A 26,640-nucleotide genomic window follows, 5' to 3' on the forward strand; every position below is an offset into this window, starting at 1 on the left:
AGTGGGGAAAGGGTGTGTGAGAGAGAGAGAGTGGGGAAAGGGTGTGTGAGAGAGAGAGAGTGGGGAAAGGGTGTGTGAGAGAGAGAGAGTGGGGAAAGGGTGTGTGCGAGAGCGAGAGAGTGGGGAAAGGTGTGTGAGAGAGAGAGTGGGGAAAGGTGTGTGTGTGAGAGAGAGAGTGGGGAAAGGGTGTGTGAGAGAGAGAGTGGGGAAAGGGTGTGTGAGAGAGAGAGTGGGGAAAGGGTGTGAGAGAGAGAGTGTGGGGAAAGGTGTGTGTGAGAGAGAGAGAGTGAGTGGGGAAAGGTGTGTGTGAGAGAGAGAGAGAGAGAGAGTGGGGAAAGGGTGTGAGAGAGAGAGTGTAGGGAAAGGGTGTGGGTGTGAGAGAGAGTGGGGAAAGGTGTGTGTGACAGAGAGAGAGTGGGGAAAGGGTGTGTGAGAGAGAGAGAGTGGGGAAAGGGTGTGTGTGAGAGAGAGAGAGTGGGGAAAGGTGTGTGTGAGAGAGAGAGAGTGGGGAAAGGGTGTGTGTGAGAGAGAGAGTGGGAAAAGGGTGTGAGAGAGAGAGAGTGGGGAAAGGGTGTGTGAGAGAGAGAGTGGGGAAAGGTGTGTGTGAGAGAGAGAGAGAGTGGGGAAAGTTGTGTGTGTTCGAGAGAGAGAGAGAGAGTGGGGAAAGGTGTGTGTGTGAGAGTGGGGAAAGGGTGTGTGTGTGAGAGAGACAGAGAATGGGGAAAGGATGTGTGAGAGAGAGAGTGTGGGGAAAGGGTGTGAGAGAGAGTGTGGGGAAAGGGTGTGAGAGAGAGTGTGGGGGAAAGGGTGTGAGAGAGAGTGTGGGGAAAGGGTGTGAGAGAGAGAGTGTGGGGAAAGGTGTGTGTGTGAGAGAGAGAGTGAGTGGGGAAGGGTGTGTGTGTGAGAGAGAGAGAGTGGGGAAAGGGTGTGTGAGAGAGAGAGTGGGGAAAGGGTGTGAGAGAGAGAGTGTAGGGAAAGGGTGTGAGAGAGAGAGTGTAGGGAAAGGGTGTGAGAGAGAGAGTGTAGGGAAAGGGTGTGGGTGTGAGAGAGAGAGTGTGGGGGAAAGGGTGTGGGTGTGAGAGAGAGAGAGAGAGAGAGTGGGGAAAGGGTGTGTATGAGAGAGAGAGAGTGGGGAAGGGTGTGTATGAGAGAGAGAGAGTGGGGAAAGGGTGTGTGTGAGTGAGAGAGTGGGGAAAGGGAGTGTGAGAGAGAGAGAGAGTGGGGGAAGGTGTGTGTGAGAGAGAGAGTGGGGAAGGGTGTGTGTGTGAGAGAGAGTGGGGAAAGGGTGTGTGAGAGAGAGAGTGGGGAAAGGTGTGTGTGTGAGAGAGAGAGTGGGGAAAGGGTGTGTGAGTGAAGTGAGTGGGGAAAGGGTGTGTGTGAGAGAGAGTGGGGAAAGGGTGTGTGTGTTCGAGAGAGAGAGAGAGTGGGGAAAGGTGTGTGTGTGAGAGGGGGGGAAGGGTGTGTGTGTGTGTGAGAGCGAGTGGGGAAAGGGTGTGTGTGTGAGAGAGAGAGAGAATGGGGAAAGGATGTGAGAGAGTGTGGGGAAAGGGTGTGAGAGAGAGAGTGTGGGGAAAGGTGTGTGTGAGAGAGAGTGGGTAAAGGTGTGTGTGTGTGAGAGAGAGAGTGGGGAAAGGGGTGTGTGAGAGAGAGAGTGGGGAAAGGGAGTGTGAGAGAGAGAGAGAGTGGGGAAAGGTGTGTGTGAGAGAGAGAGTGGGGAAAGGGTGTGTGTGAGAGAGAGAGTGGGGAAAGGGTGTGAGAGAGAGAGAGTGGGGAAAGGTGTGTGTGTGAGAGAGAGAGTGGGGAAAGGGTGTGTGAGTGAGAGAGTGGGGAAAGGGTGGTTGTGTGAGAGAGAGTGGGGAAAGGGTGTGTGTGTTCGAGAGAGAGAGAGAGTGGGGAAAGGTGTGTGTGTGTGAGAGGGGGGGAAGGGTGTGTGTGTGTGTGAGAGCGAGTGGGGAAAGGGTGTGTGTGTGAGAGAGAGAGAGAATGGGGAAAGGATGTGAGAGAGAGTGTGGGGAAAGGGTGTGAGAGAGAGAGTGTGGGGAAAGGTGTGTGTGAGAGAGAGTGGGTAAAGGTGTGTGTGTGAGAGAGAGAGTGGGGAAAGGGTGTGTGAGAGAGAGAGTGGGGAAAGGGTGTGTGAGAGAGAGAGTGGGGAAAGGGTGTGAGAGAGAGAGTGTGGGGAAAGGGTGTGGGTGTGAGAGAGAGAGTGTGGGGAAAGGGTGTGGGTGTGAGAGAGAGAGTGTGGGGGAAGGTGTGTGTGAGAGAGAGTGGGGAAAGGGTGTGGGTGAGAGAGAGTGGGGAAAGGGGGTGTGTGAGAGAGAGAGTGGGGAAAGGGTGTGTGTGTGTGAGAGAGAGAGTGGGGAAAGGGTGTGTGTGTGTGTGAGAGAGTGGGGAAAGGGTGTGTGTGTGAGAGCGTGGGGAAAGGGTGTGTGTGAGAGAGAGAGTGGGGAAAGGGTGTGAGAGAGAGAGTGTGGGGCAAGGGTGTGGGTGTGAGAGAGAGAGTGTGGGGAAAGGGTGTGGGTGAGAAAGAGAGAGAGAGTGGGGAAAGGTGTGTGTGTTAGAGAGAGAGAGTGGGGAAAGGGGGTGTGTATGTGTGAGAGAGAGTGGGGAAAGGGTGTGTGTGTTGTGAGAGAGAGAGTGGGGGAAAGGGTGTGTGAGAGAGAGGAGAGAGAGTGGGGAAGGGGTGTGTGAGTGAGAGAGAGGAGTGGGGAAGGGTGTGTATGAGAGAGAGAGAGTGGGGAAAGGGGTGTGTATGAGTGAGAGAGAGTGGGGAAAGGGTGTGTGTGGTGTGAGAGAGTGAGAGAGTGGGGAAAGGGGTGTGTGTGAGAGAGAGAGTGGGGAAGGGGTGTGTGAGAGTGAGAGGTGGGGAAAGGGTGTGTTTGAGAGAGAGAGAGTGGGGAAGGGGTGTGTGTGTGAGGAGAGAGAGAGTGTGGGGGAAAGGGTGTGTGTGTGAGAGGGAGAGTGGGGAAGGGTGGTGTGTGAGAGAGAGAGAGTGGGGAAGGGTGTGTATGAGAGAGAGAGAGTGGGGAAAGGGGTGTGTATGAGAGAGTGAGGAGTGGGGAAGGGGTGTGTATGAGAGAGAGAGAGAGTGGGGAAAGGGTGTGCATGAGAGAGAGAGAGAGTGGGGAAAGGGTGTGCATGAGAGAGAGAGAGAGTGGGGTAAGGGTGTGTGTGAGAGAGAGAGTGGGGTAAGGGTGTGTGTGAGAGAGAGAGTGGTGGAAAGGGTGTGTGTGAGAGAGAGAGAGAGAGTGGGGAAAGGGTGTGTGTGTGAGAGAGAGAGGGGAAAGGGTGTGTGTGAGAGAGAGAGAGTGGGGATAGGGTGTGTGTGAGTGAGAGAGAGAGAGTGGGGGAAAGGGTGTGTGTGAGAGAGTGGGGAAAGGGTGTGTGTGTGAGAGAGTGGGGGAAAGGGTGTGTGTGAGAGAGTGGGGAAAGGGGTGTGTGTGAGAGAGTGGGGAAAGGGTGTGTGTGTGAGAGAGAGTGGGGAAAGGGTGTGTGTGAGAGAGAGTGGGGAAAGGGTGTGTGTGAGAGAGAGTGGGGAAAGGGTGTGTGTGAGAGAGTGGGGAAAGGGTGTGTGTGAGAGAAAGAGAAAGTGGGGAAAGGTGTGTGTGAGAGAGAGAGTGCGGAAACGGTGTTTGAGAGAGATAGAGAGTGGGGAAACGGTGTGTGGTTGCGTGAGAGAGAGAGAGTGGGGAAAGGTGTGTTTGAGAGGGAGAGAGTGGGGAAAGGGTGTGTGTTTGAGAGGGAGAGAGTGGGGAAAGGGTATGTGTGTGAGGGAGAGAGTGGGGAAAGGGTATGTGTGAGAGAGAGAGAAAGTGGGGAAAGGTGAGTGTGAGAGCGAGGAGAGAGTGGGGAAAGGTGTGTGTGAGAGCGAGAGAGAGTGGGGAAAGGTGTGTGTGTGTGAGAGCGAGAGAGAGTGGGGATAAGGGGGTGTGTGTGTGTGAGAGAGAGAGAGTGGGGACAGGGTGTGTGAGAGAGATTGGGGAAAGAGTGTGTGTGTTCGAGAGAGAGAGTGGGGAAAGGGGTGTGTGTGAGAGAGAGAGTGGGGAAAGGGTGTGTGTGTGAGAGAGAGTGGGGAAAGGGTGTGTGTGTGAGAGAGAGAGTGGGGAAAGGGTGTGTGTGTGAGAGAGACAGTGGGGAAAGGGTGTGTGAGAGAGAGTGGGGAAGGGTGTGTGAGAGAGAGAGTGGGGAAGGGTGTGTGTGAGAGAGAGTGGGGAAAGGGTGTGTGTGAGAGAGAGTGGGGAAAGGGTGTGTGTGAGAGAGAGTGGGGGAAAGGGTGTGTGTGAGAGAGAGTGGGGAAAGGGTGTGTGTGTGAGAGAGAGTGGGGGAAAGGGTGTGTGTGAGAGAGAGTGGGAAAGGGTGTGTGTGAGAGAGAGTGGGGGAAAGGGTGTGTGATTGAGAGAGAGTGGGGAAAGGGTGTGTGAGTGAGAGAGTGGGGAAAGGGGTGTGTGAGTGTGAGGAGTGGGGAAAGGGTGTTGTGAGTGAGAGAGTGGGGAAAGGTGTGTGTGAGTGAGTGAGTGGGGAAAGGGGTGTGTGAGTGAGAGAGTGGGGAAAGGGTGTGTGTGAGAGAGTGGGGAAAGGGTGTGTGTGAGAGAGTGGGGAAAGGGTGTGTGTGTGAGAGTGTGGGGAATGGGTTGTGTGTGAGAGAAAGAGAAAGTGGGGAAAGGTGTGTGTGAGAGAGAGAGTGCGGAAACGGTGTTTGAGAGAGATAGAGAGTGGGGGAAACGGTGTGTGCGTGAGAGAGAGAGAGTGGGGAAAGGTGTGTTTGAGAGGGAGAGAGTGGGGAAAGGGTATGTGTGTGAGGGAGAGAGTGGGGAAAGGGTGTGTGTGTGAGAGAGAGAGTGGGGGATAGGGTGTGTGTGAGAGAGAGTGGGGTAAGGGTGTGTGAGAGAGAGAGTGGGGATAGGGTGTGTGTGAGAGAGAGAGAGAAAGTGGGGTAAAGGTGTGTGTGAGAGAGAGAGTGGGGAAACGGTGTGGGTCAGAGAGAGAGAGAGTGGGGAAAGGGTGTGTGAGAGAGAGTGGGGAAACGGTGTGTGAGAGAGAGAGAGAGAGTGGGGAAAGGGGTGTGTGTGAGATAGAGAGAGTGGGGAAAGGTGTGTGTGAGAGAGAGAGTGGGGAAAGGTGTGTTGTGAGAGAGAGAGTGGGGAAAGGGTGTGTGAGAGAGAGAGAGTGGGGAAACGGTTGTGTGTGTGAGAGAGAGAGAGAGAGTGGGGAAAGGGTGTGTGTGAGATAGAGAGAGTGGGGAAAGGTGTGTTTGAGAGGGAGAGAGTGGGGAAAGGGTATGTGTGTGAGAGAGAGAGTGGGGATAGGGTGTGTGTGAGAGAGAGTGGGGAAAGGGTGTGTGTGAGAGAGAGAGAGTGGGGAAAGGGTGTGTGTGAGAGAGAGAGTGGGGAAAGGGTGTGTGTGAGAGAGAGAGTGGGGAAAGGGTGTGTGTGAGAGAGAGAGTGGGGAAAGGGTGTGTGTGAGTGTGAGAGGAGAGAGTGTGGGGAAAGGGTGTGTGTGAGAGAGAGAGAGAGTGGGGAAAGGGTGTGTGAGATAGAGAGAGTGGGGAAAGGTGTGTTTGAGAGGGAGAGAGTGGGGAAAGGGTATGTGTGTGAGAGAGAGAGTGGGGATAGGGTGTGTGTGAGAGAGAGAGAGAAGTGGGTAAAGGTGTGTGTGTGAGAGAGAGAGTGGGGGAAACGGTGTGTGTCAGAGAGAGAGAGAGTGGGGAAAGGGTGTGTGAGAGAGAGAGAGTGGGGAAAGGGTGTGTGTGAGAGAGAGAGAGGGGAAAGGTGTGTGTGAGAGTGAGAGAGAGTGGGGAAAGGCTGTGTGAGTGGGTGAGTGTGAGAGAGAGGGGAAAGGGTGTGTGTGTGAGAGAGAGTGGGGAAAGGGTGTGTGTGAGAGAGAGTGGGAAAGGGTGTGTGTGAGAGAGAGTGGGGAAAGGGTGTGTGTGAGAGAGAGTGGGGAAAGGGTGTGTGTGAGAGAGAGTGGGGAAAGGGTGTGTGTGAGAGCGAGAATGAGTGGGGAAAGGTGTGTGTGAGAGAGAGAGTGGGGAAAGGGTGTGTGAGAGAGAGAGTGGGGAAAGGGTGTGTGTGTGAGAGAGAGTGGGGAAAGGGGGTGTGAGTGTGAGAGACAAAGTGGGGAAAGGGGTGTGCGGAGAGAGAGGGTGGGGAAACGGTGTGTGTGTGTGAGAGAGAGAGAGTGGGGAAAGGGTGTGAGAGAGAGAGAGAGAGTGGGGAAAGGGTGTGAGAGAGAGAGGGTGGGGAAAGGGTGTGTGTGAGAGAGAGTGGGGAAAGGGTGTGAGAGAGAAAGAGAAAGTGGGAAAGGATGTGTGTGTGTGAGAGAGAGAGTGGGGGAAAGGGTGTGTGTGTGAGAGAGAGAGAGAGTGGGGAAAGGGTGTGAGAGAGAGAGAGTGGGGAAAGGGTGTGAGAGAGAGAGAGTGGGGGAAAGGGTGTGAGAGAGAGAGAGAGTGGGGAAAGGGTGTGAGAGAGAGAGTGTGTGGAAAGGGTGTGGGTGTCAGAGAGAGAGAGAGTGGGGAATGGGTATGTGTGAGTGAGAGAGAGAGTGGGGAAAGGGTGTGTATGAGAGAGAGAGAATGGGGAAAGGGTGTGTGAGAGACAGAGAGAGTGGTGAAAGGGTGTGTGAGAGAGAGAGTGGGGAAACGGTGTGTGTGAGAGAGAGAGAGTGGGGAAAGGTGTGTTTGAGAGGGAGAGAGTGTGGGGAAAGGGTGTGTGAGAGAGAGAGAGTGGGGAAAGGGTGTGTGAGAGAGAGAGAGTGGGGAAAGGGTGTGTGAGAGAGAGAGAGTGGGGAAAGGGTGTGTGAGAGAGAGAGAGTGGGGAAAGGGTGTGTGAGAGAGAGAGAGAGAGGGGAAAGGTGTGTGTGAGAGTGAGAGAGGGGGGAAAGGTGTGTGTGACAGAGAGAGAGGGGAAAGGTGTGTGTGAGAGAGAGAGAGGGGAAAGGTGTGTGTGAGAGTGAGAGAGTGTGGGGAAAGGGAGTGTGTGTGCGAGAGAGAGGGGAAAGGTGTGTGTGACAGAGAGAGAGAGAGAGAGTGGGGAAAGGGTGTGTGTGAGAGAGAGAGAAAGTGGGGAAAGGTGTGTGTGTGAGAGAGAGAGAGTGGGGAAAGGGTGTGTGAGAGAGAGAGAGTGGGGAAAGGGTGTGTGTGAGAGAGAGAGAAAGTGGGGAAAGGTGTGTGTGTGAGAGAGAGAGAGTGGGGAAAGGGTGTGTGAGAGAGAGAGAGTGGGGAAAGGGTGTGTGTGTGAGAGAGAGTGGGGAAAGGGTGTGTGTGTGAGAGAGAGTGGGGAAAGGGTGTGTGTGTGAGAGAGAGTGGGGTAAGGGTGTGTGTGTGAGAGAGAGTGGGGAAAGGGTGTGTGTGTGAGAGAGAGTGGGGAAAGGGTGTGTGTGTGTGAGAGAGAGAAAGTGGGGAAAGGTGTGTGTGTGAGAGAGAGAGAGTGGGGAAAGGGTGTGTGAGAGAGAGAGAGTGGGGAAACGGTGTGTGTGAGAGAGAGAGTGGGGAAAGGGTGTGAGTGAGAGAGAGAGAGAGAGAGTGGGGAAAGGGTGTGTGAGAGAGAGAGAGGGGAAAGGTGTGTGTGAGTGAGAGAGAGTGGGGAAAGGGTGTGTGAGAGAGAGAGTGGGGAAAGGGTGTGTGAGTGTGAGAGAGAGAGTGGGGAAAGGTGTGTGTGAGAGAGAGAGTGCGGAAAGGGTGTGTATGAGAGAGAGAGAGTGGGGAAAGGGTGTGTGTGAGAGAGAGAGTGGGGAAAGGGTGTGAATGAGAGAGAGAGAGTGCGGAAAGGGTGTGTATGAGAGAGAGAGAGTGGGGAAAGGGTGTGTGAGAGAGAGAGAGTGGGGAAGGGGTGTGTGAGAGAGAGAGAGTGGGGAAGGGGTGTGTGTGAGAGAGAGTGGTGAAAGGGTGTGTGTGAGAGCGAGAATGAGTGGGGAAAGGTGTGTGTGAGAGAGAGAGAGAGTGGGGAAAGGTGTGTGTGAGAGAGAGAGAGAGTGGGGAAAGGTGTGTGTGAGAGAGAGAGAGAGTGGGGAAAGGTGTGTGTGAGAGAGAGAGAGAGTGGGGAAAGGTGTGTGTGTGTGAGAGCGAGAGAGTGGGGAAAGTTGTGTGTGTTCGAGAGAGAGAGAGAGTGGGGAAAGGTGTGTGTGAGAGAGAGAGTGGGGAAAGGGTGTGTGAGTGAGAGAGAGATTGGGGAAAGGGTGTGTGAGATAGAGAGTGGGGAAAGGGTGTGTGTGTGAGAGAGAGTGGGGAAAGGGTGTGTGTGTGAGAGAGAGTGGGGAAAGGGTGTGTGTGTGTGTGAGAGACAGTGGGGAAAGGGTGTGTGAGAGAGAGAGTGGGGAAAGGGTGTGTGTGAGAGAGAGTGGGGAAAGGGTGTGTGTGAGAGAGAGTGGGGAAAGGGTGTGTGAGAGAGAGAGTGGGGAAAGGGTGTGTGTGAGAGAGAGTGGGGAAAGGGTGTGTGTGAGAGAAAGAGAAAGTGGGGAAAGGTGTGTGTGAGAGAGAGAGTGCGGAAACGGTGTTTGAGAGAGATAGAGAGTGGGGAAACGGTGTGTGCGTGAGAGAGAGAGAGTGGGGAAAGGTGTGTTTGAGAGGGAGAGAGTGGGGAAAGGTGTGTTTGAGAGGGAGAGAGTGGGGAAAGGGTATGTGTGTGAGGGAGAGAGTGGGGAAAGGGTGAGTGTGAGAGAGAGAGGGTGGGGAAAGGGTGTGTGTGAGAGAGAGAGAAAGTGGGGAAAGGTGAGTGTGAGAGCGAGAGAGAGTGGGGAAAGGTGTGTGTGAGAGCGAGAGAGAGTGGGGAAAGGGTGTGTGAGAGAGAGAAAGTGGGGAAAGGGTGTGTGAGAGAGAGAGAGTGGGGAAGGGGTGTGTGTGAGAGAGAGTGGGGAAAGGGTGTGTGTGAGAGCGAGAATGAGTGGGGAAAGGTGTGTGTGAGAGAGAGGGTGGGGAAAGGTGTGTGTGAGAGAGAGGGTGGGGAAAGGGTGTGTGAGTGAGAGAGAGATTGGGGAAAGGGTGTGTGAGATAGAGAGTGGGGAAAGGGTGTGTGTGAGAGAGAGAGTGGGGAAAGGGTGTGTGTGAGAGAGAGAGTGGGGAAAGGGTGTGTGTGAGAGAGAGAGTGGGGAAAGGGTGTGTGAGTGAGAGAGAGATTGGGGAAAGGGTGTGTGAGATAGAGAGTGGGGAAAGGGTGTGTGTGAGAGAGAGAGTGGGGAAAGGGTGTGTGTGAGAGAGAGAGTGGGGAAAGGGTGTGTGTGAGAGAGAGAGTGGGGAAAGGGTGTGTGTGAGAGAGAGAGAGTGGGGAAAGGGAGTGTATGAGAGAGAGAGAGTGGGGAAAGGGAGTGTATGAGAGAGAGAGAGTGGGGAAAGGGTGTGTGAGAGAGAGAGAGAATGGGGAAAGGGTGTGTGAGAGAGAGAGAGTGGGGAAAGGGTGTGTGAGAGAGAGAGAGTAGGGAAAGGGTGTGTGAGAGAGAGAGAGTGGGGAAAGGGTGTGAGAGAGAGAGAGTGGGGAAACGGTGTATGTGAGAGAGAGAGTGGGGAAAGGTGTGTGTGAGAGAGAGAGTGGGGAAAGGGTGTGTGTAAGAGAGAGAGAGAGTGGGGAAAGGGTGTGTGTGAGATAGAGAGAGTGGGGAAAGGTGTGTTTGAGAGGGAGAGAGTGGGGAAAGGGTGTGTGTGAGATAGAGAGAGTGGGGAAAGGTGTGTTTGAGAGGGAGAGTGGGGAAAGGTGTGTTTGAGAGGGAGAGAGTGGGGAAAGGTGTGTTTGAGAGGGAGAGAGTGGGCAAAGGGTGTGTTTGAGAGGGAGAGAGTGGGGAAAGGGTATGTGTGTGAGAGAGAGAGTGGGGATAGGGTGTGTGTGAGAGAGAGAGAGAAAGTGGGTAAAGGTGTGTGTGAGAGAGAGAGTGGGGAAACGGTGTGTGTCAGAGAGAGAGAGAGTGGGGAAACGGTGTGTGTGAGAGAGAGAGAGAGTGGGGAAAGGTGTGTGTGAGAGAGAGAGTGGGGAAAGGGTGTGTGAGAGAGAGAGAGTGGGGAAACGGTGTGTGTGAGAGAGAGAGAGAGTGGGGAAAGGGTGTGTGTGAGATAGAGAGAGTGGGGAAAGGTGTGTTTGAGAGGGAGAGAGTGGGGAAAGGGTATGTGTGTGAGGGAGAGAGTGGGGAAAGGGTGTGTGAGATAGAGAGAGTGGGGAAAGGTGTGTTTGAGAGGGAGAGAGTGGGGAAAGGGTATGTGTGTGAGAGAGAGAGTGGGGATAGGGTGTGTGTGAGAGAGAGAGAGAAAGTGGGTAAAGGTGTGTGTGAGAGAGAGAGTGGGGAAACGGTGTGTGTCAGAGAGAGAGAGAGTGGGGAAAGGGTGTGTGAGAGAGAGAGAGTGGGGAAAGGGTGTGTGTGAGAGAGAGAGAGGGGAAAGGTGTGTGTGAGAGTGAGAGAGAGTGGGGAAAGGCTGTGTGTGTGAGAGAGAGAGGGGAAAGGGTGTGTGTGTGAGAGAGAGAGGGGAAAGGGTGTGTGTGTGAGAGAGAGAGAGAGTGGGGAAAGGGTGTGTGTGAGAGACAGTGGGGAAAGGGTGTGTGTGAGAGAGAGTGGGGAAAGGGTGTGTGTGAGAGCGAGAATGAGTGGGGAAAGGTGTGTGTGAGAGAGAGAGTGGGGAAAGGGTGTGTGTGAGAGAGAGAGTGGGGAAAGGGTGTGTGTGAGAGAGAGAGTGGGGAAAGGGTGTGTGTGTGAGAGTGAGTGGGGAAAGGGGGTGTGAGTGTGAGAGACAAAGTGGGGAAAGGGGTGTGCGAGAGAGAGGGTGGGGAAACGGTGTGTGTGTGTGAGAGAGAGAGAGTGGGGAAAGGGTGTGAGAGAGAGAGAGAGAGTGGGGAAAGGGTGTGAGAGAGAGAGGGTGGGGAAAGGGTGTGTGTGAGAGAGAGAGTGGGGAAAGGGTGTGAGAGAGAAAGAGAAAGTGGGGAAAGGGTGTGAGAGAGAGAGTGTGGGGAAAGGGTGTGAGTGTCAGAGAGAGAGAGAGTGGGGAATGGGTATGTGTGAGTGAGAGAGAGAGTGGGGAAAGGGTGTGTATGAGAGAGAGAGAATGGGGAAAGGGTGTGTGAGAGACAGAGAGAGTGGTGAAAGGGTGTGTGAGAGAGAGAGTGGGGAAACGGTGCGTGTGAGAGAGAGAGAGTGGGGAAAGGTGTGTTTGAGAGGGAGAGAGTGGGGAAAGGGTGTGTGAGAGAGAGTGAGTGGGGAAAGGTTGTGTGAGAGAGAGAGAGTGGGGAAAGGGTGTGTGTGAGAGAGAGAGTGGGGAAAGGGTGTGTGAGAGAGAGAGAGAGAGGGGAAAGGTGTGTGTGAGAGTGAGAGAGAGGGGAAAGGTGTGTGTGACAGAGAGAGAGGGGAAAGGTGTGTGTGAGAGAGAGAGAGAGGGGAAAGGTGTGTGTGAGAGTGAGAGAGAGTGGGGAAAGGGAGTGTGTGTGCGAGAGAGAGGGGAAAGGTGTGTGTGACAGAGAGAGAGAGAGAGAGTGGGGAAAGGGTGTGTGTGAGAGAGAGAGAAAGTTGGGGAAGGTGTGTGTGTGAGAGAGAGAGAGAGAGTGGGGAAAGGGTGTGTGTGTGTGAGAGAGAGTGGGGAAAGGGTGTGTGTGTGAGAGAGAGTGGGGAAAGGGTGTGTGTGTGAGAGAGAGTGGGGAAAGGGTGTGTGTGTGAGAGAGAGAGTGGGGAAAGGGTGTGTGTGTGTGAGAGAGAGAAAGTGGGGAAAGGTGTGTGTGAGAGAGAGAGAGAGTGGGGAAAGGGTGTGTGAGAGAGAGAGAGTGGGGAAACGGTGTGTGTGAGAGAGAGAGTGGGGAAAGGGTGTGAGTGAGAGAGAGAGAGAGAGAGTGGGGAAAGGGTGTGTGAGAGAGAGAGAGGGGAAAGGTGTGTGTGAGTGAGAGAGAGTGGGGAAAGGGTGTGTGAGAGAGAGAGAGTGGGGAAAGGGTGTGTGAGTGTGAGAGAGAGAGTGGGGAAAGGTGTGTGTGAGAGAGAGAGTGCGGAAAGGGTGTGTATGAGAGAGAGAGAGTGGGGAAAGGGTGTGTGTGAGAGAGAGAAAGTGGGGAAAGGGTGTGTGTGCGAGAGAGAGAGTGGGGAAAGGGTGTGTGCGAGAGAGAGAGAGTGGGGAAAGGGTGTGTGTGAGAGAGAGAGTGGGGAAAGGGTGTGTGCGAGAGAGAGAGAGTGGGGAAAGGGTGTGTGTGAGAGAGAGAGAGAAAGTGGGTAAAGGTGTGTGTGAGAGAGAGAGTGGGGAAACGGTGTGTGTCAGAGAGAGAGAGAGTGGGGAAAGGGTGTGTGAGAGAGAGAGAGTGGGGAAAGGGTGTGTGTGAGAGAGAGAGAGGGGAAAGGTGTGTGTGAGAGTGAGAGAGAGTGGGGAAAGGCTGTGTGTGTGAGAGAGAGAGGGGAAAGGGTGTGTGTGTGAGAGAGAGAGGGGAAAGGGTGTGTGTGTGAGAGAGAGAGGGGAAAGGGTGTGTGTGTGAGAGAGAGAGAGAGTGGGGAAAGGGTGTGTGTGAGAGACAGTGGGGAAAGGGTGTGTGTGAGAGAGAGTGGGGAAAGGGTGTGTGTGAGAGCGAGAATGAGTGGGGAAAGGTGTGTGTGAGAGAGAGAGTGGGGAAAGGGTGTGTGTGAGAGAGAGAGTGGGGAAAGGGTGTGTGTGAGAGAGAGAGTGGGGAAAGGGTGTGTGTGTGAGAGTGAGTGGGGAAAGGGGGTGTGAGTGTGAGAGACAAAGTGGGGAAAGGGGTGTGCGAGAGAGAGGGTGGGGAAACGGTGTGTGTGTGTGAGAGAGAGAGAGTGGGGAAAGGGTGTGAGAGAGAGAGAGAGAGTGGGGAAAGGGTGTGAGAGAGAGAGGGTGGGGAAAGGGTGTGTGTGAGAGAGAGAGTGGGGAAAGGGTGTGAGAGAGAAAGAGAAAGTGGGGAAAGGGTGTGAGAGAGAGAGTGTGGGGAAAGGGTGTGAGTGTCAGAGAGAGAGAGAGTGGGGAATGGGTATGTGTGAGTGAGAGAGAGAGTGGGGAAAGGGTGTGTATGAGAGAGAGAGAATGGGGAAAGGGTGTGTGAGAGACAGAGAGAGTGGTGAAAGGGTGTGTGAGAGAGAGAGTGGGGAAACGGTGCGTGTGAGAGAGAGAGAGTGGGGAAAGGTGTGTTTGAGAGGGAGAGAGTGGGGAAAGGGTGTGTGAGAGAGAGTGAGTGGGGAAAGGTTGTGTGAGAGAGAGAGAGTGGGGAAAGGGTGTGTGTGAGAGAGAGAGTGGGGAAAGGGTGTGTGAGAGAGAGAGAGAGAGGGGAAAGGTGTGTGTGAGAGTGAGAGAGAGGGGAAAGGTGTGTGTGACAGAGAGAGAGGGGAAAGGTGTGTGTGAGAGAGAGAGAGAGGGGAAAGGTGTGTGTGAGAGTGAGAGAGAGTGGGGAAAGGGAGTGTGTGTGCGAGAGAGAGGGGAAAGGTGTGTGTGACAGAGAGAGAGAGAGAGAGTGGGGAAAGGGTGTGTGTGAGAGAGAGAGAAAGTTGGGGAAGGTGTGTGTGTGAGAGAGAGAGAGAGTGGGGAAAGGGTGTGTGTGTGTGAGAGAGAGTGGGGAAAGGGTGTGTGTGTGAGAGAGAGTGGGGAAAGGGTGTGTGTGTGAGAGAGAGTGGGGAAAGGGTGTGTGTGTGAGAGAGAGAGTGGGGAAAGGGTGTGTGTGTGTGAGAGAGAGAAAGTGGGGAAAGGTGTGTGTGAGAGAGAGAGAGAGTGGGGAAAGGGTGTGTGAGAGAGAGAGAGTGGGGAAACGGTGTGTGTGAGAGAGAGAGTGGGGAAAGGGTGTGAGTGAGAGAGAGAGAGAGAGAGTGGGGAAAGGGTGTGTGAGAGAGAGAGAGGGGAAAGGTGTGTGTGAGTGAGAGAGAGTGGGGAAAGGGTGTGTGAGAGAGAGAGAGTGGGGAAAGGGTGTGTGAGTGTGAGAGAGAGAGTGGGGAAAGGTGTGTGTGAGAGAGAGAGTGCGGAAAGGGTGTGTATGAGAGAGAGAGAGTGGGGAAAGGGTGTGTGTGAGAGAGAGAAAGTGGGGAAAGGGTGTGTGTGCGAGAGAGAGAGTGGGGAAAGGGTGTGTGCGAGAGAGAGAGAGTGGGGAAAGGGTGTGTGTGAGAGAGAGAGTGGGGAAAGGGTGTGTGCGAGAGAGAGAGAGTGGGGGAAAGGGTGTGTGCGAGAGCGAGAGAGTGGGGAAAGGTGTGTGTGAGAGAGAGTGGGGAAAGGTGTGTGTGAGAGCGAGAGAGAGAGAGAGTGGGGAAAGGTGTGTGTGAGAGCGAGAGAGAGGGAGAGAGAGTGGGGAAAGGTGTGTGTGTGAGAGAGAGAGAGTGGGGAAAGGGGTGTGTGTGAGAGAGAGAGAGAGAGTGGGGAAAGGGTGTGTGTGAGAGAGAGAGAGAGAGTGGGGAAAGGGTGTGTGTGAGAGAGAGAGAGTGGGAAAAGGGTGTGTGTGAGAGAGAGTGGGGAAAGGGTGTGTGTGTGAGAGAGAGTGGGGAAAGGGTGTGTGTGTGAGAGAGAGTGGGGAAAGGGTGTGTGTGTGTGAGAGAGAGAGAGTGGGGAAAGGGTGTGTGTGAGAGAGAGAGAGAGTGGGGAAAGGGTGTGTGTGTGAGAGAGAGAGTGGGGAAAGGGTGTGTGTGTGTGAGAGAGAGTGGGGAAAGGGTGTGTGTGTGTGTGAGAGAGAGTGGGGAAAGGGTGTGTGTGTGTGAGAGAGAGAGAGAGTGGGGAAAGGTGTGTGTGTGAGAGAGAGTGGGGAAAGGGTGTGTGTGTGTGAGAGAGAGTGGGGAAAGGGTGTGTGTGTGTGAGAGAGAGTGGGGAAAGGGTGTGTGTGTGAGAGAGAGAGAGAGTGGGGAAAGAGTGTGTGTGAGAGAGAGAGTGGGGAAAGGGTGTGTGTGAGAGCGAGAGAGTGGTGAAAGGTGTGTGTGAGAGCGAGAGAGTGGGGAAAGGTGTGTGTGAGAGTGAGAGAGAGTGGGGAAAGGTGTGTGTGAGAGTGAGAGAGAGTGGGGAAAGGTGTGTGTGAGAGTGAGAGAGAGTGGGGAAAGGTGTGTGTGAGAGTGAGAGAGTGGGGAAAGGTGTGTGTGTGTGTGAGAGAGAGTGGGGAAAGGGTGTGAGAGAGAGAGAGTGGGGAAAGGGTGTGTGTGAGAGAGAGAGAGAGTGGGGAAAGAGTGTGTTTGAGAGAGAGTGAGTGGGGAAAGGGTGTGTGAGAGAGAGAGAGAGAGAGTGGGGAAAGGGTGTGTGTGAGAGAGAGTGGGGAAAGGGTGTGTGTGTGAGAGAGAGAGTGGGGAAAGGGTGGGTGTGAGAGAGAGAGAGAGAGTGGGGAAAGGGGGTGTGAGAGAGAGAGTGGGGAAAGGGTGTGTGTGTGAGAGAGAGAGTGGGGAAAGGGTGTGTGTGTGAGAGAGAGTGGGGAAAGGGTGTGTGTGAGAGAGAGTGGGGAAAGGGTGTGTGTGAGAGAGAGTGGGGAAAGGGTGTGTGAGTGAGAGAGTGGGGAAAGGGTGTGTGAGTGAGAGAGTGGGGAAAGGGTGTGTGTGAGAGAGTGGGGAAAGGGTGTGTGTGAGAGAGTGGGGAAAGGGTGTGTGTGAGAGAGTGGGGAAAGGGTGTGTGTGAGAGAAAGAGAAAGTGGGGAAAGGTGTGTGTGAGAGAGAGAGTGCGGAAACGGTGTTTGAGAGAGATAGAGAGTGGGGAAACGGTGTGTGCGTGAGAGAGAGAGAGTGGGGAAAGGTGTGTTTGAGAGGGAGAGAGTGGGGAAAGGGTATGTGTGTGAGGGAGAGAGTGGGGAAAGGGTGTGTGTGAGAGCGAGAATGAGTGGGGAAAGGTGTGTGTGAGAGAGAGAGAGAGTGGGGAAAGGTGTGTGTGAGAGAGAGAGCGAGTGGGGAAAGGTGTGTGTGAGAGAGAGAGAGTGGGGAAAGGTGTGTGTGTGAGAGCGAGAGAGTGGGGAAAGTTGTGTGTGTTCGAGAGAGAGAGAGTGGGGAAAGGTGTGTGTGAGAGAGAGAGTGGGGAAAGGGTGTGTGAGTGAGAGAGAGATTGGGGAAAGGGTGTGTGAGATAGAGAGTGGGGAAAGGGTGTGTGTGAGAGAGAGAGTGGGGAAAGGGTGTGTGTGAGAGAGAGAGAGTGGGGAAAGGGTGTGTATGAGAGAGAGAGAGTGGGGAAAGGGTGTGTGAGAGAGAGAGAGAATGGGGAAAGGGTGTGTGAGAGAGAGAGAGAGTGGGGAAAGGGTGTGTGAGAGAGAGAGAGAGTGGGGAAAGGGTGTGTGAGAGAGAGAGAGAGAGTGGGGAAAGGGTGTGTGAGAGAGAGAGTGGGGAAACGGTGTATGTGAGAGAGAGAGAGAGTGGGGAAAGGTGTGTGTGAGAGAGAGAGTGGGGAAAGGGTGTGTGTGAGAGAGAGAGAGAGTGGGGAAAGGGTGTGTGTGAGATAGAGAGAGTGGGGAAAGGTGTGTTTGAGAGGGAGAGAGTGGGGAAAGGGTATGTGTGTGAGGGAGAGAGTGGGGAAAGGGTGTGTGTGTGAGAGAGAGAGTGGGGATAGGGTGTGTGTGAGAGAGAGTGGGGTAAGGGTGTGTGAGAGAGAGAGTGGGGAAAGGGTGTGTGTGAGAGAGAGAGTGGGGAAAGGGTGTGTGTGTGAGAGAGAGTGGGGAAAGGGTGTGTGTGAGAGAGAGTGGGGAAAGGGTGTGTGAGTGAGAGAGTGGGGAAAGGGTGTGTGAGTGAGAGAGTGGGGAAAGGGTGTGTGTGAGAGAGTGGGGAAAGGGTGTGTGTGAGAGAGTGGGGAAAGGGTGTGTGTGAGAGAGTGGGGAAAGGGTGTGTGTGAGAGAAAGAGAAAGTGGGGAAAGGTGTGTGTGAGAGAGAGAGTGCGGAAACGGTGTTTGAGAGAGATAGAGAGTGGGGAAACGGTGTGTGCGTGAGAGAGAGAGAGTGGGGAAAGGTGTGTTTGAGGGGGAGAGAGTGGGGAAAGGGTATGTGTGTGAGGGAGAGAGTGGGGAAAGGGTGTGTGTGAGAGAGAGAGGGTGGGGAAAGGGTGTGTGTGAGAGAGAGAGAAAGTGGGGAAAGGTGAGTGTGAGAGCGAGAGAGAGTGGGGAAAGGTGTGTGTGAGAGCGAGAGAGAGTGGGGAAAGGGTGTGTGAGAGAGAGAGAGTGGGGAAGGGGTGTGTGAGAGAGAGAGTGGGGAAAGGGTGTGTGTGAGAGAGAGTGGGATAGGGTGTGTGTGAGAGAGAGTGGGGAAAGGGTGTGTGTGAGAGCGAGAATGAGTGGGGAAAGGTGTGTGTGAGAGAGAGAGAGAGTGGGGAAAGGTGTGTGTGAGAGAGAGAGAGAGTGGGGAAAGGTGTGTGTGAGAGAGAGAGAGAGTGGGGAAAGTTGTGTGTGAGAGAGAGAGAGAGTGGGGAAAGGTGTGTGTGAGAGAGAGAGAGAGTGGGGAAAGGTGTGTGTGTGAGAGCGAGAGAGTGGGGAAAGTTGTGTGTGTTCGAGAGAGAGAGAGAGAGTGGGGAAAGGTGTGTGTGAGAGAGAGAGTGGGGAAAGGGTGTGTGAGTGAGAGAGAGATTGGGGAAAGGGTGTGTGAGATAGAGAGTGGGGAAAGGGTGTGTGTGAGAGAGAGAGTGGGGAAAGGGTGTGTGTGAGAGAGAGAGAGTGGGGAAAGGGGTGTGTGTGAGAGAGAGAGAGTGGGGAAAGGGTGTGTATGAGAGAGAGAGAGTGGGGAAAGGGTGTGTGAGAGAGAGAGAGAATGGGGAAAGGGTGTGTGAGAGAGAGAGAGTGGGGGAAAGGGTGTGTGAGAGAGAGAGAGAGTGGGGAAAGGGTGTGTGAGAGAGAGAGAGAGTGGGGAAAGGGTGTGTGAGAGAGAGAGAGAGAGTGGGGAAAGGGTGTGTGAGAGAGAGAGTGGGGAAAGGGTGTGTGTGAGAGAGAGAGAGAGTGGGGAAAGGGTGTGTGTGAGATAGAGAGAGTGGGGAAAGGTGTGTTTGAGAGGGAGAGAGTGGGGAAAGGGTATGTGTGTGAGGGAGAGAGTGGGGAAAGGGTGTGTGTGAGAGAGAGAGAGTGGGGAAAGGGTGTGTGTGAGAGAGAGAGTGGGGAAAGGGTGTGTGTGAGAGAGAGAGAGTGGGGGAAAGGGTGTGTGAGATAGAGAGAGTGGGGAAAGGTGTGTTTGAGAGGGAGAGAGTGGGGAAAGGGTATGTGTGTGAGAGAGAGAGTGGGGATAGGGTGTGTGTGAGAGAGAGTGGGGTAAGGGTGTGTGTGAGAGAGAGAGTGGGGAAAGGGTGTGTGTGAGAGAGAGAGTGGGAAAGGGTGTGTGTGTGAGAGAGAGAGAGTGGGGAAAGGGTGTGTGTGAGATAGAGAGAGTGGGGAAAGGTGTGTTTGAGAGGGAGAGAGTGGGCAAAGGGTGTGTTTGAGAGGGAGAGAGTGGGGAAAGGGTATGTGTGTGAGAGAGAGAGTGGGGATAGGGTGTGTGTGTGAGAGAGAGAGAAAGTGGGTAAAGGTGTGTGTGAGAGAGAGAGTGGGGAAACGGTGTGTGTCAGAGAGAGAGAGAGTGGGGAAAGGGTGTGTGAGAGAGAGAGAGTGGGGAAACGGTGTGTGTGTGAGAGAGAGAGAGTGGGGAAAGGGTGTGTGTGAGATAGAGAGAGTGGGGAAAGGTGTGTGTGAGAGAGAGAGTGGGGAAAGGTGTGTGTGAGAGAGAGAGTGGGGAAACGGTGTGTGTGAGAGAGAGAGAGAGTGGGGAAAGGGTGTGTGTGAGATAGAGAGAGTGGGGAAAGGTGTGTTTGAGAGGGAGAGAGTGGGAAAGGGTATGTGTGTGAGGGAGAGAGTGGGGAAAGGGTATGTGTGTGAGAGAGAGAGTGGGGATAGGGTGTGTGTGAGAGAGAGTGGGGATAGGGTGTGTGTGAGAGAGAGTGGGGAAAGGGTGTGTGTGAGAGAGAGAGAGTGGGGAAAGGGTGTGTGTGAGAGAGAGAGAGTGGGGAAAGGGTGTGTGTGAGAGAGAGAGAGAGTGGGGAAAGGGTGTGTGAGATAGAGAGAGTGGGGAAAGGTGTGTTTGAGAGGGAGAGAGTGGGGAAAGGGTATGTGTGTGAGAGAGAGAGTGGGGATAGGGTGTGTGTGAGAGAGAGAGAGAAAGTGGGTAAAGGTGTGTGTGAGAGAGAGAGTGGGGAAACGGTGTGTGTCAGAGAGAGAGAGAGTGGGGAAAGGGTGTGTGAGAGAGAGAGAGTGGGGAAAGGGTGTGTGTGTGAGAGAGAGAGGGGAAAGGGTGTGTGTGAGAGAGAGAGAGAGAGTGGGGAAAGGGTGTGTGTGAGAGAGAGTGGGGAAAGGGTGTGTGTGAGAGAGAGTGGGGGAAAGGGTATGTGTGTGAGAGAGAGAGAGGGGAAAGGTGTGTGTGAGAGTGAGAGAGAGTGGGGAAAGGCTGTGTGTGTGAGAGAGAGTGGGGAAAGGGTGTGTGTGAGAGAGAGAGAGAGAGTGGGGAAAGGGTGTGTGTGAGAGAGAGTGGGGAAAGGGTGTGTGTGAGAGAGAGTGGGGAAAGGGTGTGTGTGTGTGAGAGAGAGTGGGGAAAGGGTGTGTGTGTGAGAGAGAGAGTGGGGAAAGGGTGTGTGTGAGAGCGAGAATGAGTGGGGAAAGGTGTGTGTGAGAGAGAGAGTGGGGAAAGGGTGTGTGTGTGAGAGAGAGTGGGGAAAGGGGGTGTGAGTGTGAGAGACAAAGTGGGGAAAGGGGTGTGCGAGAGAGAGAGTGGGGAAAGGGTGTGAGAGAGAAAGAGAAAGTGGGGAAAGGATGTGTGTGTGTGTGAGAGAGAGAGTGGGGAAAGGGTGTGTGTGAGAGAGAGAGAGTGGGGAAAGGGTGTGAGAGAGAGAGAGTGGGGAAAGGGTGTGAGAGAGAGAGTGTGGGGAAAGGGTGTGGGTGTCAGAGAGAGAGAGAGTGGGGAATGGGTATGTGTGAGTGAGAGAGAGAGTGGGGAAAGGGTGTGTATGAGAGAGAGAGAATGGGGAAAGGGTGTGTGAGAGACAGAGAGAGTGGTGAAAGGGTGTGCGAGAGAGAGAGTGGGGAAACGGTGTGTGTGAGAGAGAGAGAGTGGGGAAAGGTGTGTTTGAGAGGGAGAGAGTGGGGAAAGGGTGTGTGAGAGAGAGAGAGTGGGGAAAGGGTGTGTGAGAGAGAGAGAGTGGGGAAAGGGTGTGTGAGAGAGAGAGAGTGGGGAAAGGGTGTGTGAGAGAGAGAGTGTGGGGAAAGGGTGTGTGAGAGAGAGAGAGAGAGGGGAAAGGTGTGTGTGAGAGTGAGAGAGAGTGGGAAAGGGAGTGTGTGTGCGAGAGAGAGGGGAAAGGTGTGTGTGACAGAGAGAGAGAGAGAGAGTGGGGAAAGGGTGTGTGTGAGAGAGAGAGAAGTGGGGAAAGGTGTGTGTGTGAGAGAGAGAGAGTGGGGAAAGGGTGTGTGTGAGAGAGAGTGGGGAAAGGGTGTGTGTGTGAGAGAGAGTGGGGAAAGGGTGTGTGTGTGAGAGAGAGTGGGGAAAGGGTGTGTGTGTGAGAGAGAGTGGGGAAAGGGTGTGTGTGTGAGAGAGAGTGGGGAAAGGGTGTGTGTGTGAGAGAGAGTGGGGAAAGGGTGTGTGTGTGTGTGAGAGAGAGAAAGTGGGGAAAGGTGTGTGTGAGAGAGAGAGAGAGTGGGGAAAGGGTGTGTGAGAGAGAGAGAGTGGGGAAACGGTGTGTGTGAGAGAGAGAGAGTGGGGAAAGGGTGTGAGTGAGAGAGAGAGAGAGAGAGTGGGGAAAGGTGTGTGTGAGAGAGAGAGTGCGGAAAGGGTGTGTATGAGAGAGAGAGAGTGGGGAAAGGGTGTGTATGAGAGAGAGAGAGTGGGGAAAGGGTGTGTGTGTGAGAGAGAGAAAGTGGGGAAAGGGTGTGTGTGCGAGAGAGAGAGAGTGGGGGAAAGGGTGTGTGCGAGAGAGAGAGAGTGGGGAAAGGGTGTGTGTGAGAGAGAGAGTGGGGAAAGGGTGTGAATGAGAGAGAGAGAGAGTGGGGAAAGGGTGTGTGCGAGAGCGAGAGAGTGGGGAAAGGTGTGTGTGAGAGAGAGTGGGGAAAGGTGTGTGTGAGAGCGAGAGAGAGAGAGAGTGGGGAAAGGTGTGTGTGAGAGCGAGAGAGAGGGAGAGAGAGTGGGGAAAGGTGTGTGTGTGAGAGAGAGAGAGTGGGGAAAGGGTGTGTGTGAGAGAGAGAGAGAGAGTGGGGAAAGGGTGTGTGTGAGAGAGAGAGAGTGGGGAAAGGGTGTGTGTGAGAGAGAGAGAGTGGGAAAAGGGTGTGTGTGAGAGAGAGTGGGGAAAGGGTGTGTGTGTGAGAGAGGGAGTGGGGAAAGGGTGTGTGTGTGAGAGAGAGAGTGGGGAAAGGGTGTGTGTGTGTGAGAGAGAGAGAGAGTGGGGAAAGGGTGTGTGAGAGAGAGAGAGAGTGGGGAAAGGGTGTGTGAGAGAGACAGAGAGTGGGGAAAGGGTGTGTGTGTGCGAGAGAGAGAGAGTGGGAAAAGGGTGTGTGTGAGAAAGAGAGAGAGTGGGGAAAGGGTGTGTGTGAGAGAGAGAGTGGGGAAAGGGTGTGTGTGAGAGAGAGAGAGTGGGGAAAGGGTCTGAGAGAGAGTGGGGAAAGGGTGTGTGTGAGAGAGAGTGGGGAAAGGTGTGTGTGTGAGAGAGAGTGGGGAAAGGGTGTGTGTGTGTGAGAGAGAGTGGGGAAAGGGTGTGTGTGTGAGAGAGAGAGAGAGTGGGGAAAGGTGTGTGTGTGAGAGAGAGTGGGGAAAGGGTGTGTGTGTGTGAGAGAGAGTGGGGAAAGGGTGTGTGTGTGAGAGAGAGAGTGGGGAAAGGGTGTGTGTGAGAGAGGAGAGAGAGAGTGGGGAAAGGGTGTGTGTGAGAGAGAGAGCGTGGGGAAAGGGTGTGTGAGAGAGAGAGAGAGAGTGGGGAAAGGGTGTGTGAGAGAGAGAGAGAGTGGGGAAAGGGTGTGTGAGAGAGAGAGAGAGTGGGGAAAGGGTGTGTGAGAGAGAGAGAGTGGAGAAAGGGTGTGTGTGTGAGAGAGAGAGAGAGAGTGGGAAAAGGGTGTGTGTGAGAGAGAGAGAGTGGGGAAAGGGTGTGTGAGAGAGAGAGAGTGGGGAAAGGGTGTGTGAGAGAGAGAGAGTGGGGAAAGGGTGTGTGAGAGAGAGAGAGTGGGGAAAGGGTGTGTGTGTGAGAGAGAGAGTGGGGAAAGGGTGTGTGTGAGAGAGAGAGAGAGAGAGTGGGGAAAGGGTGTGTGTGAGAGAGAGAGCGTGGGGAAAGTGTGTATGTGTGAGAGAGAGTGGGGAAAGGGTGTGTGAGAGAGAGAGTGGGGAAAGGGTGTGTGTGTGTGAGAGAGAAAGAGTGGGGAAAGGGTGTGTGTGAGAGAGAGGGTGGGGAAAGGGTGTGTGTGAGAGAGAGAGAGTGGGGAAAGGTGTGTGTGAGAGGGCGAGTGGGGAAAGGGTGTGTGTGTGGTTGAAGGGTAAGAGTCAGGAACGCTCTGCCTGGAAGTGGGAATGACCGTTTGAAATGTACCTGATGATGGAAGGTCAGGCAGCAGCAGGTGAGGATGGCAAAAGGCAGTGACTGGAATCGTGGGCAGAGTGGCTCATGGGGGGATGCAGGCTGAACGGACAGCTGTGAATCAGGCACAGGGTCAAGTGATTGATTGAATAGAGGGAGGAAAGAGGAGGGTCTTTACCCAAACATTGTCCCTGTGTACGGAAGAAGGGATTGGTCTCCTCAGACGGAAGGTGGACCATCGGCTCACTTCGACTCTGACACTCATCTGTGAACATTCTCTCACCGTGACTGCCCTCTCTTTCTGAGGGGGAAAAGGCACAGAACAGAGGACATTACCGAAATACCGAAAAACAGGCATCACCGTGATTCAACACCGGTTGGAGGGTCAGCACTGAGAGTCTGGGTATGGTGGGTCAGTGCTGAGGGAGTGGGTGCTGTGGGTGGGTCAGTGCTGAGGGAGTGGGTGCTGTGGGAGGGTCAGTGCTGAGGGAGGGTCATTTCTGAGGGAGTGGGTGCTGTGGGAGGGTCAGTGCTGTGGGAGGGTCAGTGCTGTGGGAGGGTCAGTGCTGAGGGAGTGGGTGCTGGGGGATGGTCAGTGTTTAGGGAGGGTCAGTGCTGAGGGAGTGGGTGCTGTGGGAGGGTCAGTGTTGAGGGAGGGTCAGTGCTGTGGGAGGGTCAGTGCTGTGGGAGTGGGTGCTGTGGGAGGGTCAGTGCTGTGGGAGGGTCAGTGCTGTGGGAGGGTCAGTGCTGAGGGAGGGTCAGTGCTGAGGGAGTGGGTGCTGTGGGAGGGTCAGTGCTGAGGGAGTGGGTGCTGTGGGGAGCGTCAGTGCTGTGGGAGTGGGTGCTGAGGGAGGGTCAGTGCTGAGGGAGTGGGTGCTGTGGGAGGGTCAGTGTTGAGGGAGTGGGCGCTGTGGGAGGGTCAGTGCTGAGGGAGGGTCAGTGCTGAGGGAGTGGGTGCTGTGGGGAGGGTCAGTGCTGTGGGAGTGGGTGCTGTGCGAGGGTCAGTGCTGAGAGAGTGGGTGCTGTGGGAGGGTCGGTGCTGAGGGAGTGGGTGCTGTGGGAGGGTCGGTGTTGAGGGAGAGGGTGCTGTGGAAGGGTCAGTGCTGAGGGAGTGGGCACTATGTGAAGGTCAGTGCTGTGGGAGGGTCAGTGCTGAGGGAGCGGGCGCTGTGGGAGGGTCAGTGCTGAGGGAGCGGGCGCTGTGGGAGGGTCAGTGCTGAGGGAGCGGGCGCTGTGGGAGGGTCAGTGCTGAGGGAGCGGGTGCTGTGGAAGGGTCAGTGCTGAGGGAGTGGGCACTATGTGAAGGTCAGTGCTGAGGGAGGGTCAGTGCTGAGGGAGTGGGTGCTGTGGGAGGGTCAGTGCTGTGGAGGGTCAGTGATGAGGGAGCGGGTGCTGTGGGAGGGTCAGTGATGAGGGAGCGGGTGCTGTGGGAGGGTCAGTGCTGAGGGAGTGGGTGCTGTGGGAGGGTCAGTGCTGAGGGAGTCATTGCTGTGGGAGTGGGTGCTGTGGGAGGGTCAGTGTTGAGGGAGTGGTCGCTGTGGGAGGGTCAGTGCTGAGGGAGTGGGTGCTGTGGGAGGGTCAGTGCTGAGGGAGAGGGTGCTGTGGGAGGGTCAGTGCTGTGGGAGGGTCAGAGCTGAGGGAGTGGGCGCTGTGGGAGGGTCAGTGCTGAGGGAGTGGGTGCTGTGGGAGGGTCAGTGCTGAGGGAGTCATTGCTGTGGGAGGGTCAGTGCTGAGGGGGGTGGGTGCTGTGGGAGGGTCAGTGCTGAGGGAGCTGGTGATGTGGGAGGGTCAGTGCTGAGGGAGCGGGTGATGTGGGAGGGTCAGTTTTGAGGGAGTGGGTGCTGTGGGAGGGTCAGTGCTGAGGGAGTGGGCGCTGAGGGAGGGTCAGTGCTGAGGGAGTGGGCGCTGAGGGAGGGTCACTGCTGAGGGAGTGGGTGCTGTGGGAGGGTCACTGCTGAGGGAGTGGGTGCTGTGGGAGGGTCAGTGCTGAGGGAGCGGGTGCTGTGGGAGGGTCAGTGCTGAGGGAGTGGGTGCTGTGGGAGGGTCAGTGCTGAGGGAGTCATTGCTGTGGGAGTGGGTGCTGTGGGAGTGGGTGCTGTGGGAGGGTCAGTGTTGAGGAGTGGTCGCTGTGGGAGGGTCAGTGCTGAGGGAGTGGGCGCTGAGGGAGGGTCAGTGCTGAGGGAGTGGGCGCTGAGGGAGGGTCACTGCTGAGGGAGTGGGTGCTGTGGGAGGGTCAGTGCTGTGGGAGGGTCAGTGCTGAGGGAGTGGGCGCTGTGGGAGGGTCAGTGCTGAGGGAGCGGGTGCTGAGGGAGGGTCAGTGCTGAGGGAGCGGGTGGTGTGGGAGGGTCAGTGCTGAGGGAGCGGGCGCTGTGGGAGGGTCAGTGCTGAGGGAGTGGTGCTGTGGGAGGGTCAGTGCTGAGGGAGGGTCAGTGCCGTGGGAGGGTCAGTGCCGTGGGAGGGTCAGTGCCGAGGGAGGGTCAGGGCCGAGGGAGGGTCAGGGCCGAGGGAGGGTCAGGGCTGAGGGAGGGTCAGTGCTGATGGAGTGGGTGCTGTGGGAGGGTCAGTGCTGTGGGAGGGTCAGTGCTGAGGGAGGGTCAGTGCTATGGGAGGGTCAGTGCCGAGGGAGGGTCAGTGTTGAGGGAGGGTCAGTGTTGAGGGAGTGGGTGCTGAGGGAGGGTCAGTGCTGAGGGAGGTTCAGTGCTGAGGGAGCGGGCGCTGTGCGAGGGTCAGTGCTGAGGGAGGGTCAGTGCTGAGGGAGGGTCAGCGCTGTGGGATGGTCAGTGCTGAGGGAGGGTCAGCGCTGAGGGAGGGTCAATGCTGCGGGAGTGGGTGCTGTGGGAGGGTCAGTGCTGAGGGAGTGGGTGCTGAGGGACGGTCAGTGCTGAGGGAGTGGGTGCTGTGGGAGGGTCAGTGCTGAGGGAGTGGGTGCTGTGGGAGGGTCAGTGCTGAGGGAGTGGGTGCTGAGGGAGGGTCAGTGCTGTGGGAGGGTCAGTGCTGAGGGAGCGGGCGCTGTGCGAGGGTCAGTGCTGAGGGAGGGTCAGTGTTGAGGGAGGGTTAGTGTTGAGGGAGTGGGTGCTGAGGGAGGGTCAGTGCTGAGGGAGTGGGTGCTGAGGGAGGGTCAGTGCTGTGGGAGGGTCAGTGCTGAGGGAGGGTCAGTGCTGATGGAGTGGGTCTTGTGGGAGGGTCAGAGGTCAAGGGTCAGCGCCCCATCTGTGCCCACCAATTGCCCCCACTCGTGCCACCCCCTGTTGTCCGTGTACTCCTGCCCGACCTAACCTGGGTCCCGCTGCAGGACCTTGGCACGGAAGGGGTCCTTGTAGCCCATTTGAGTGACTCCCAGCAAAGCCATCTTCTCGCCCTCCCACCCTCAGGGGAGGCTGCCCTCTGGGTGACCCCCAACACTCGTCACCATGGAGACCCTGCCCCATCTCCTTGACGACCAGCCTTCGCTACACAATGGACCATTGTGATCTTACAATGTGCGTGTGATTGACGGACACCTGGCCCAATCACCGGCGCGATCGCCGAGAAGTCGTCGGCCAATAAGGTCGCACCTGTTCTGATCGACGGCGGCCTCCGCCAATAGAAACCGGATAAAGTGGAGGGGACGCCCACGAAGCGGCAATGGCCCCAATTGGTGGAGAGGGCGGGTCTACGCGTTGACAGACGGGCAGGCCCGGCCATTGGAAGGAAGGAGACTGAAGGGGTGTTGGATCGGATTGGTGAACTCCGTGGGGGAGGCGGGATCATCACGTGACTGACATTCAACGGAGACCAATGGCATGGGTGGCGGACAGCGGTTGGGCGGAGTCTATGGTGTAACTGACGGTCGCGGTGAGCCAATGCCGAGGCGGGACGGGAAGGGATTGGAGGATCGCCGACGAGTGGCTGGGGAGGGAGCTACGACTGACGGTCACTGGTAGCCAATGGCGCGGGAGGAAATTGGGGGCTGATTGACGGCCGCCTTGACGAACCGGAGCGCGCGCGGCACGCAAGGACTTCGCACCCGGATTGGTCAGCATGGGCCCGGCGGGCGGCGGCCGGGACGTGATGGACGGCGACTTGCGACCAGTGGAGAGTGGGACGGGGGGGCGGGGCCAGCCTGGATTGGCCGCGGGGGGTTGGGGGGCGGGACCCGCCGCTGACGGACGGCGCTAGCGGCCAATGGCCGACAGGGACGGCCGTGTATTGGAAGAATGGGAAGGCTCAGGTGGCTCACCCACGCCATTGCAGCCGGGAGGAGGAGGAGAGAAGGAGTGAGGGAGAAGGAGAAGAAG

General features: G+C 55.9%; 1 protein-coding gene across 1 annotated transcript in view; it reads right to left on the minus strand.

The window, feature by feature from the left end:
* Positions 1–26,312, minus strand: part of LOC140471108 (uncharacterized) — a 29,725-nt gene extending 3,413 nt beyond the window's left edge. Inside the window, exons 1-2 of the mRNA XM_072566990.1 lie at positions 25,640–26,312; positions 22,542–22,664 (exon numbers count right to left, since the gene is read on the minus strand). Of these exons, the coding sequence (XP_072423091.1) occupies positions 22,542–22,664; positions 25,640–25,712 (196 nt within the window). The 5' untranslated portion in view covers positions 25,713–26,312. The remainder of the gene's footprint in view (positions 1–22,541; positions 22,665–25,639) is intronic.
* Positions 26,313–26,640: the final 328 nt, after the last annotated feature.

Source organism: Chiloscyllium punctatum, chromosome X (genome assembly GCF_047496795.1).
Source record: "Chiloscyllium punctatum isolate Juve2018m chromosome X, sChiPun1.3, whole genome shotgun sequence".
Taxonomy (NCBI): domain Eukaryota; kingdom Metazoa; phylum Chordata; class Chondrichthyes; order Orectolobiformes; family Hemiscylliidae; genus Chiloscyllium; species Chiloscyllium punctatum.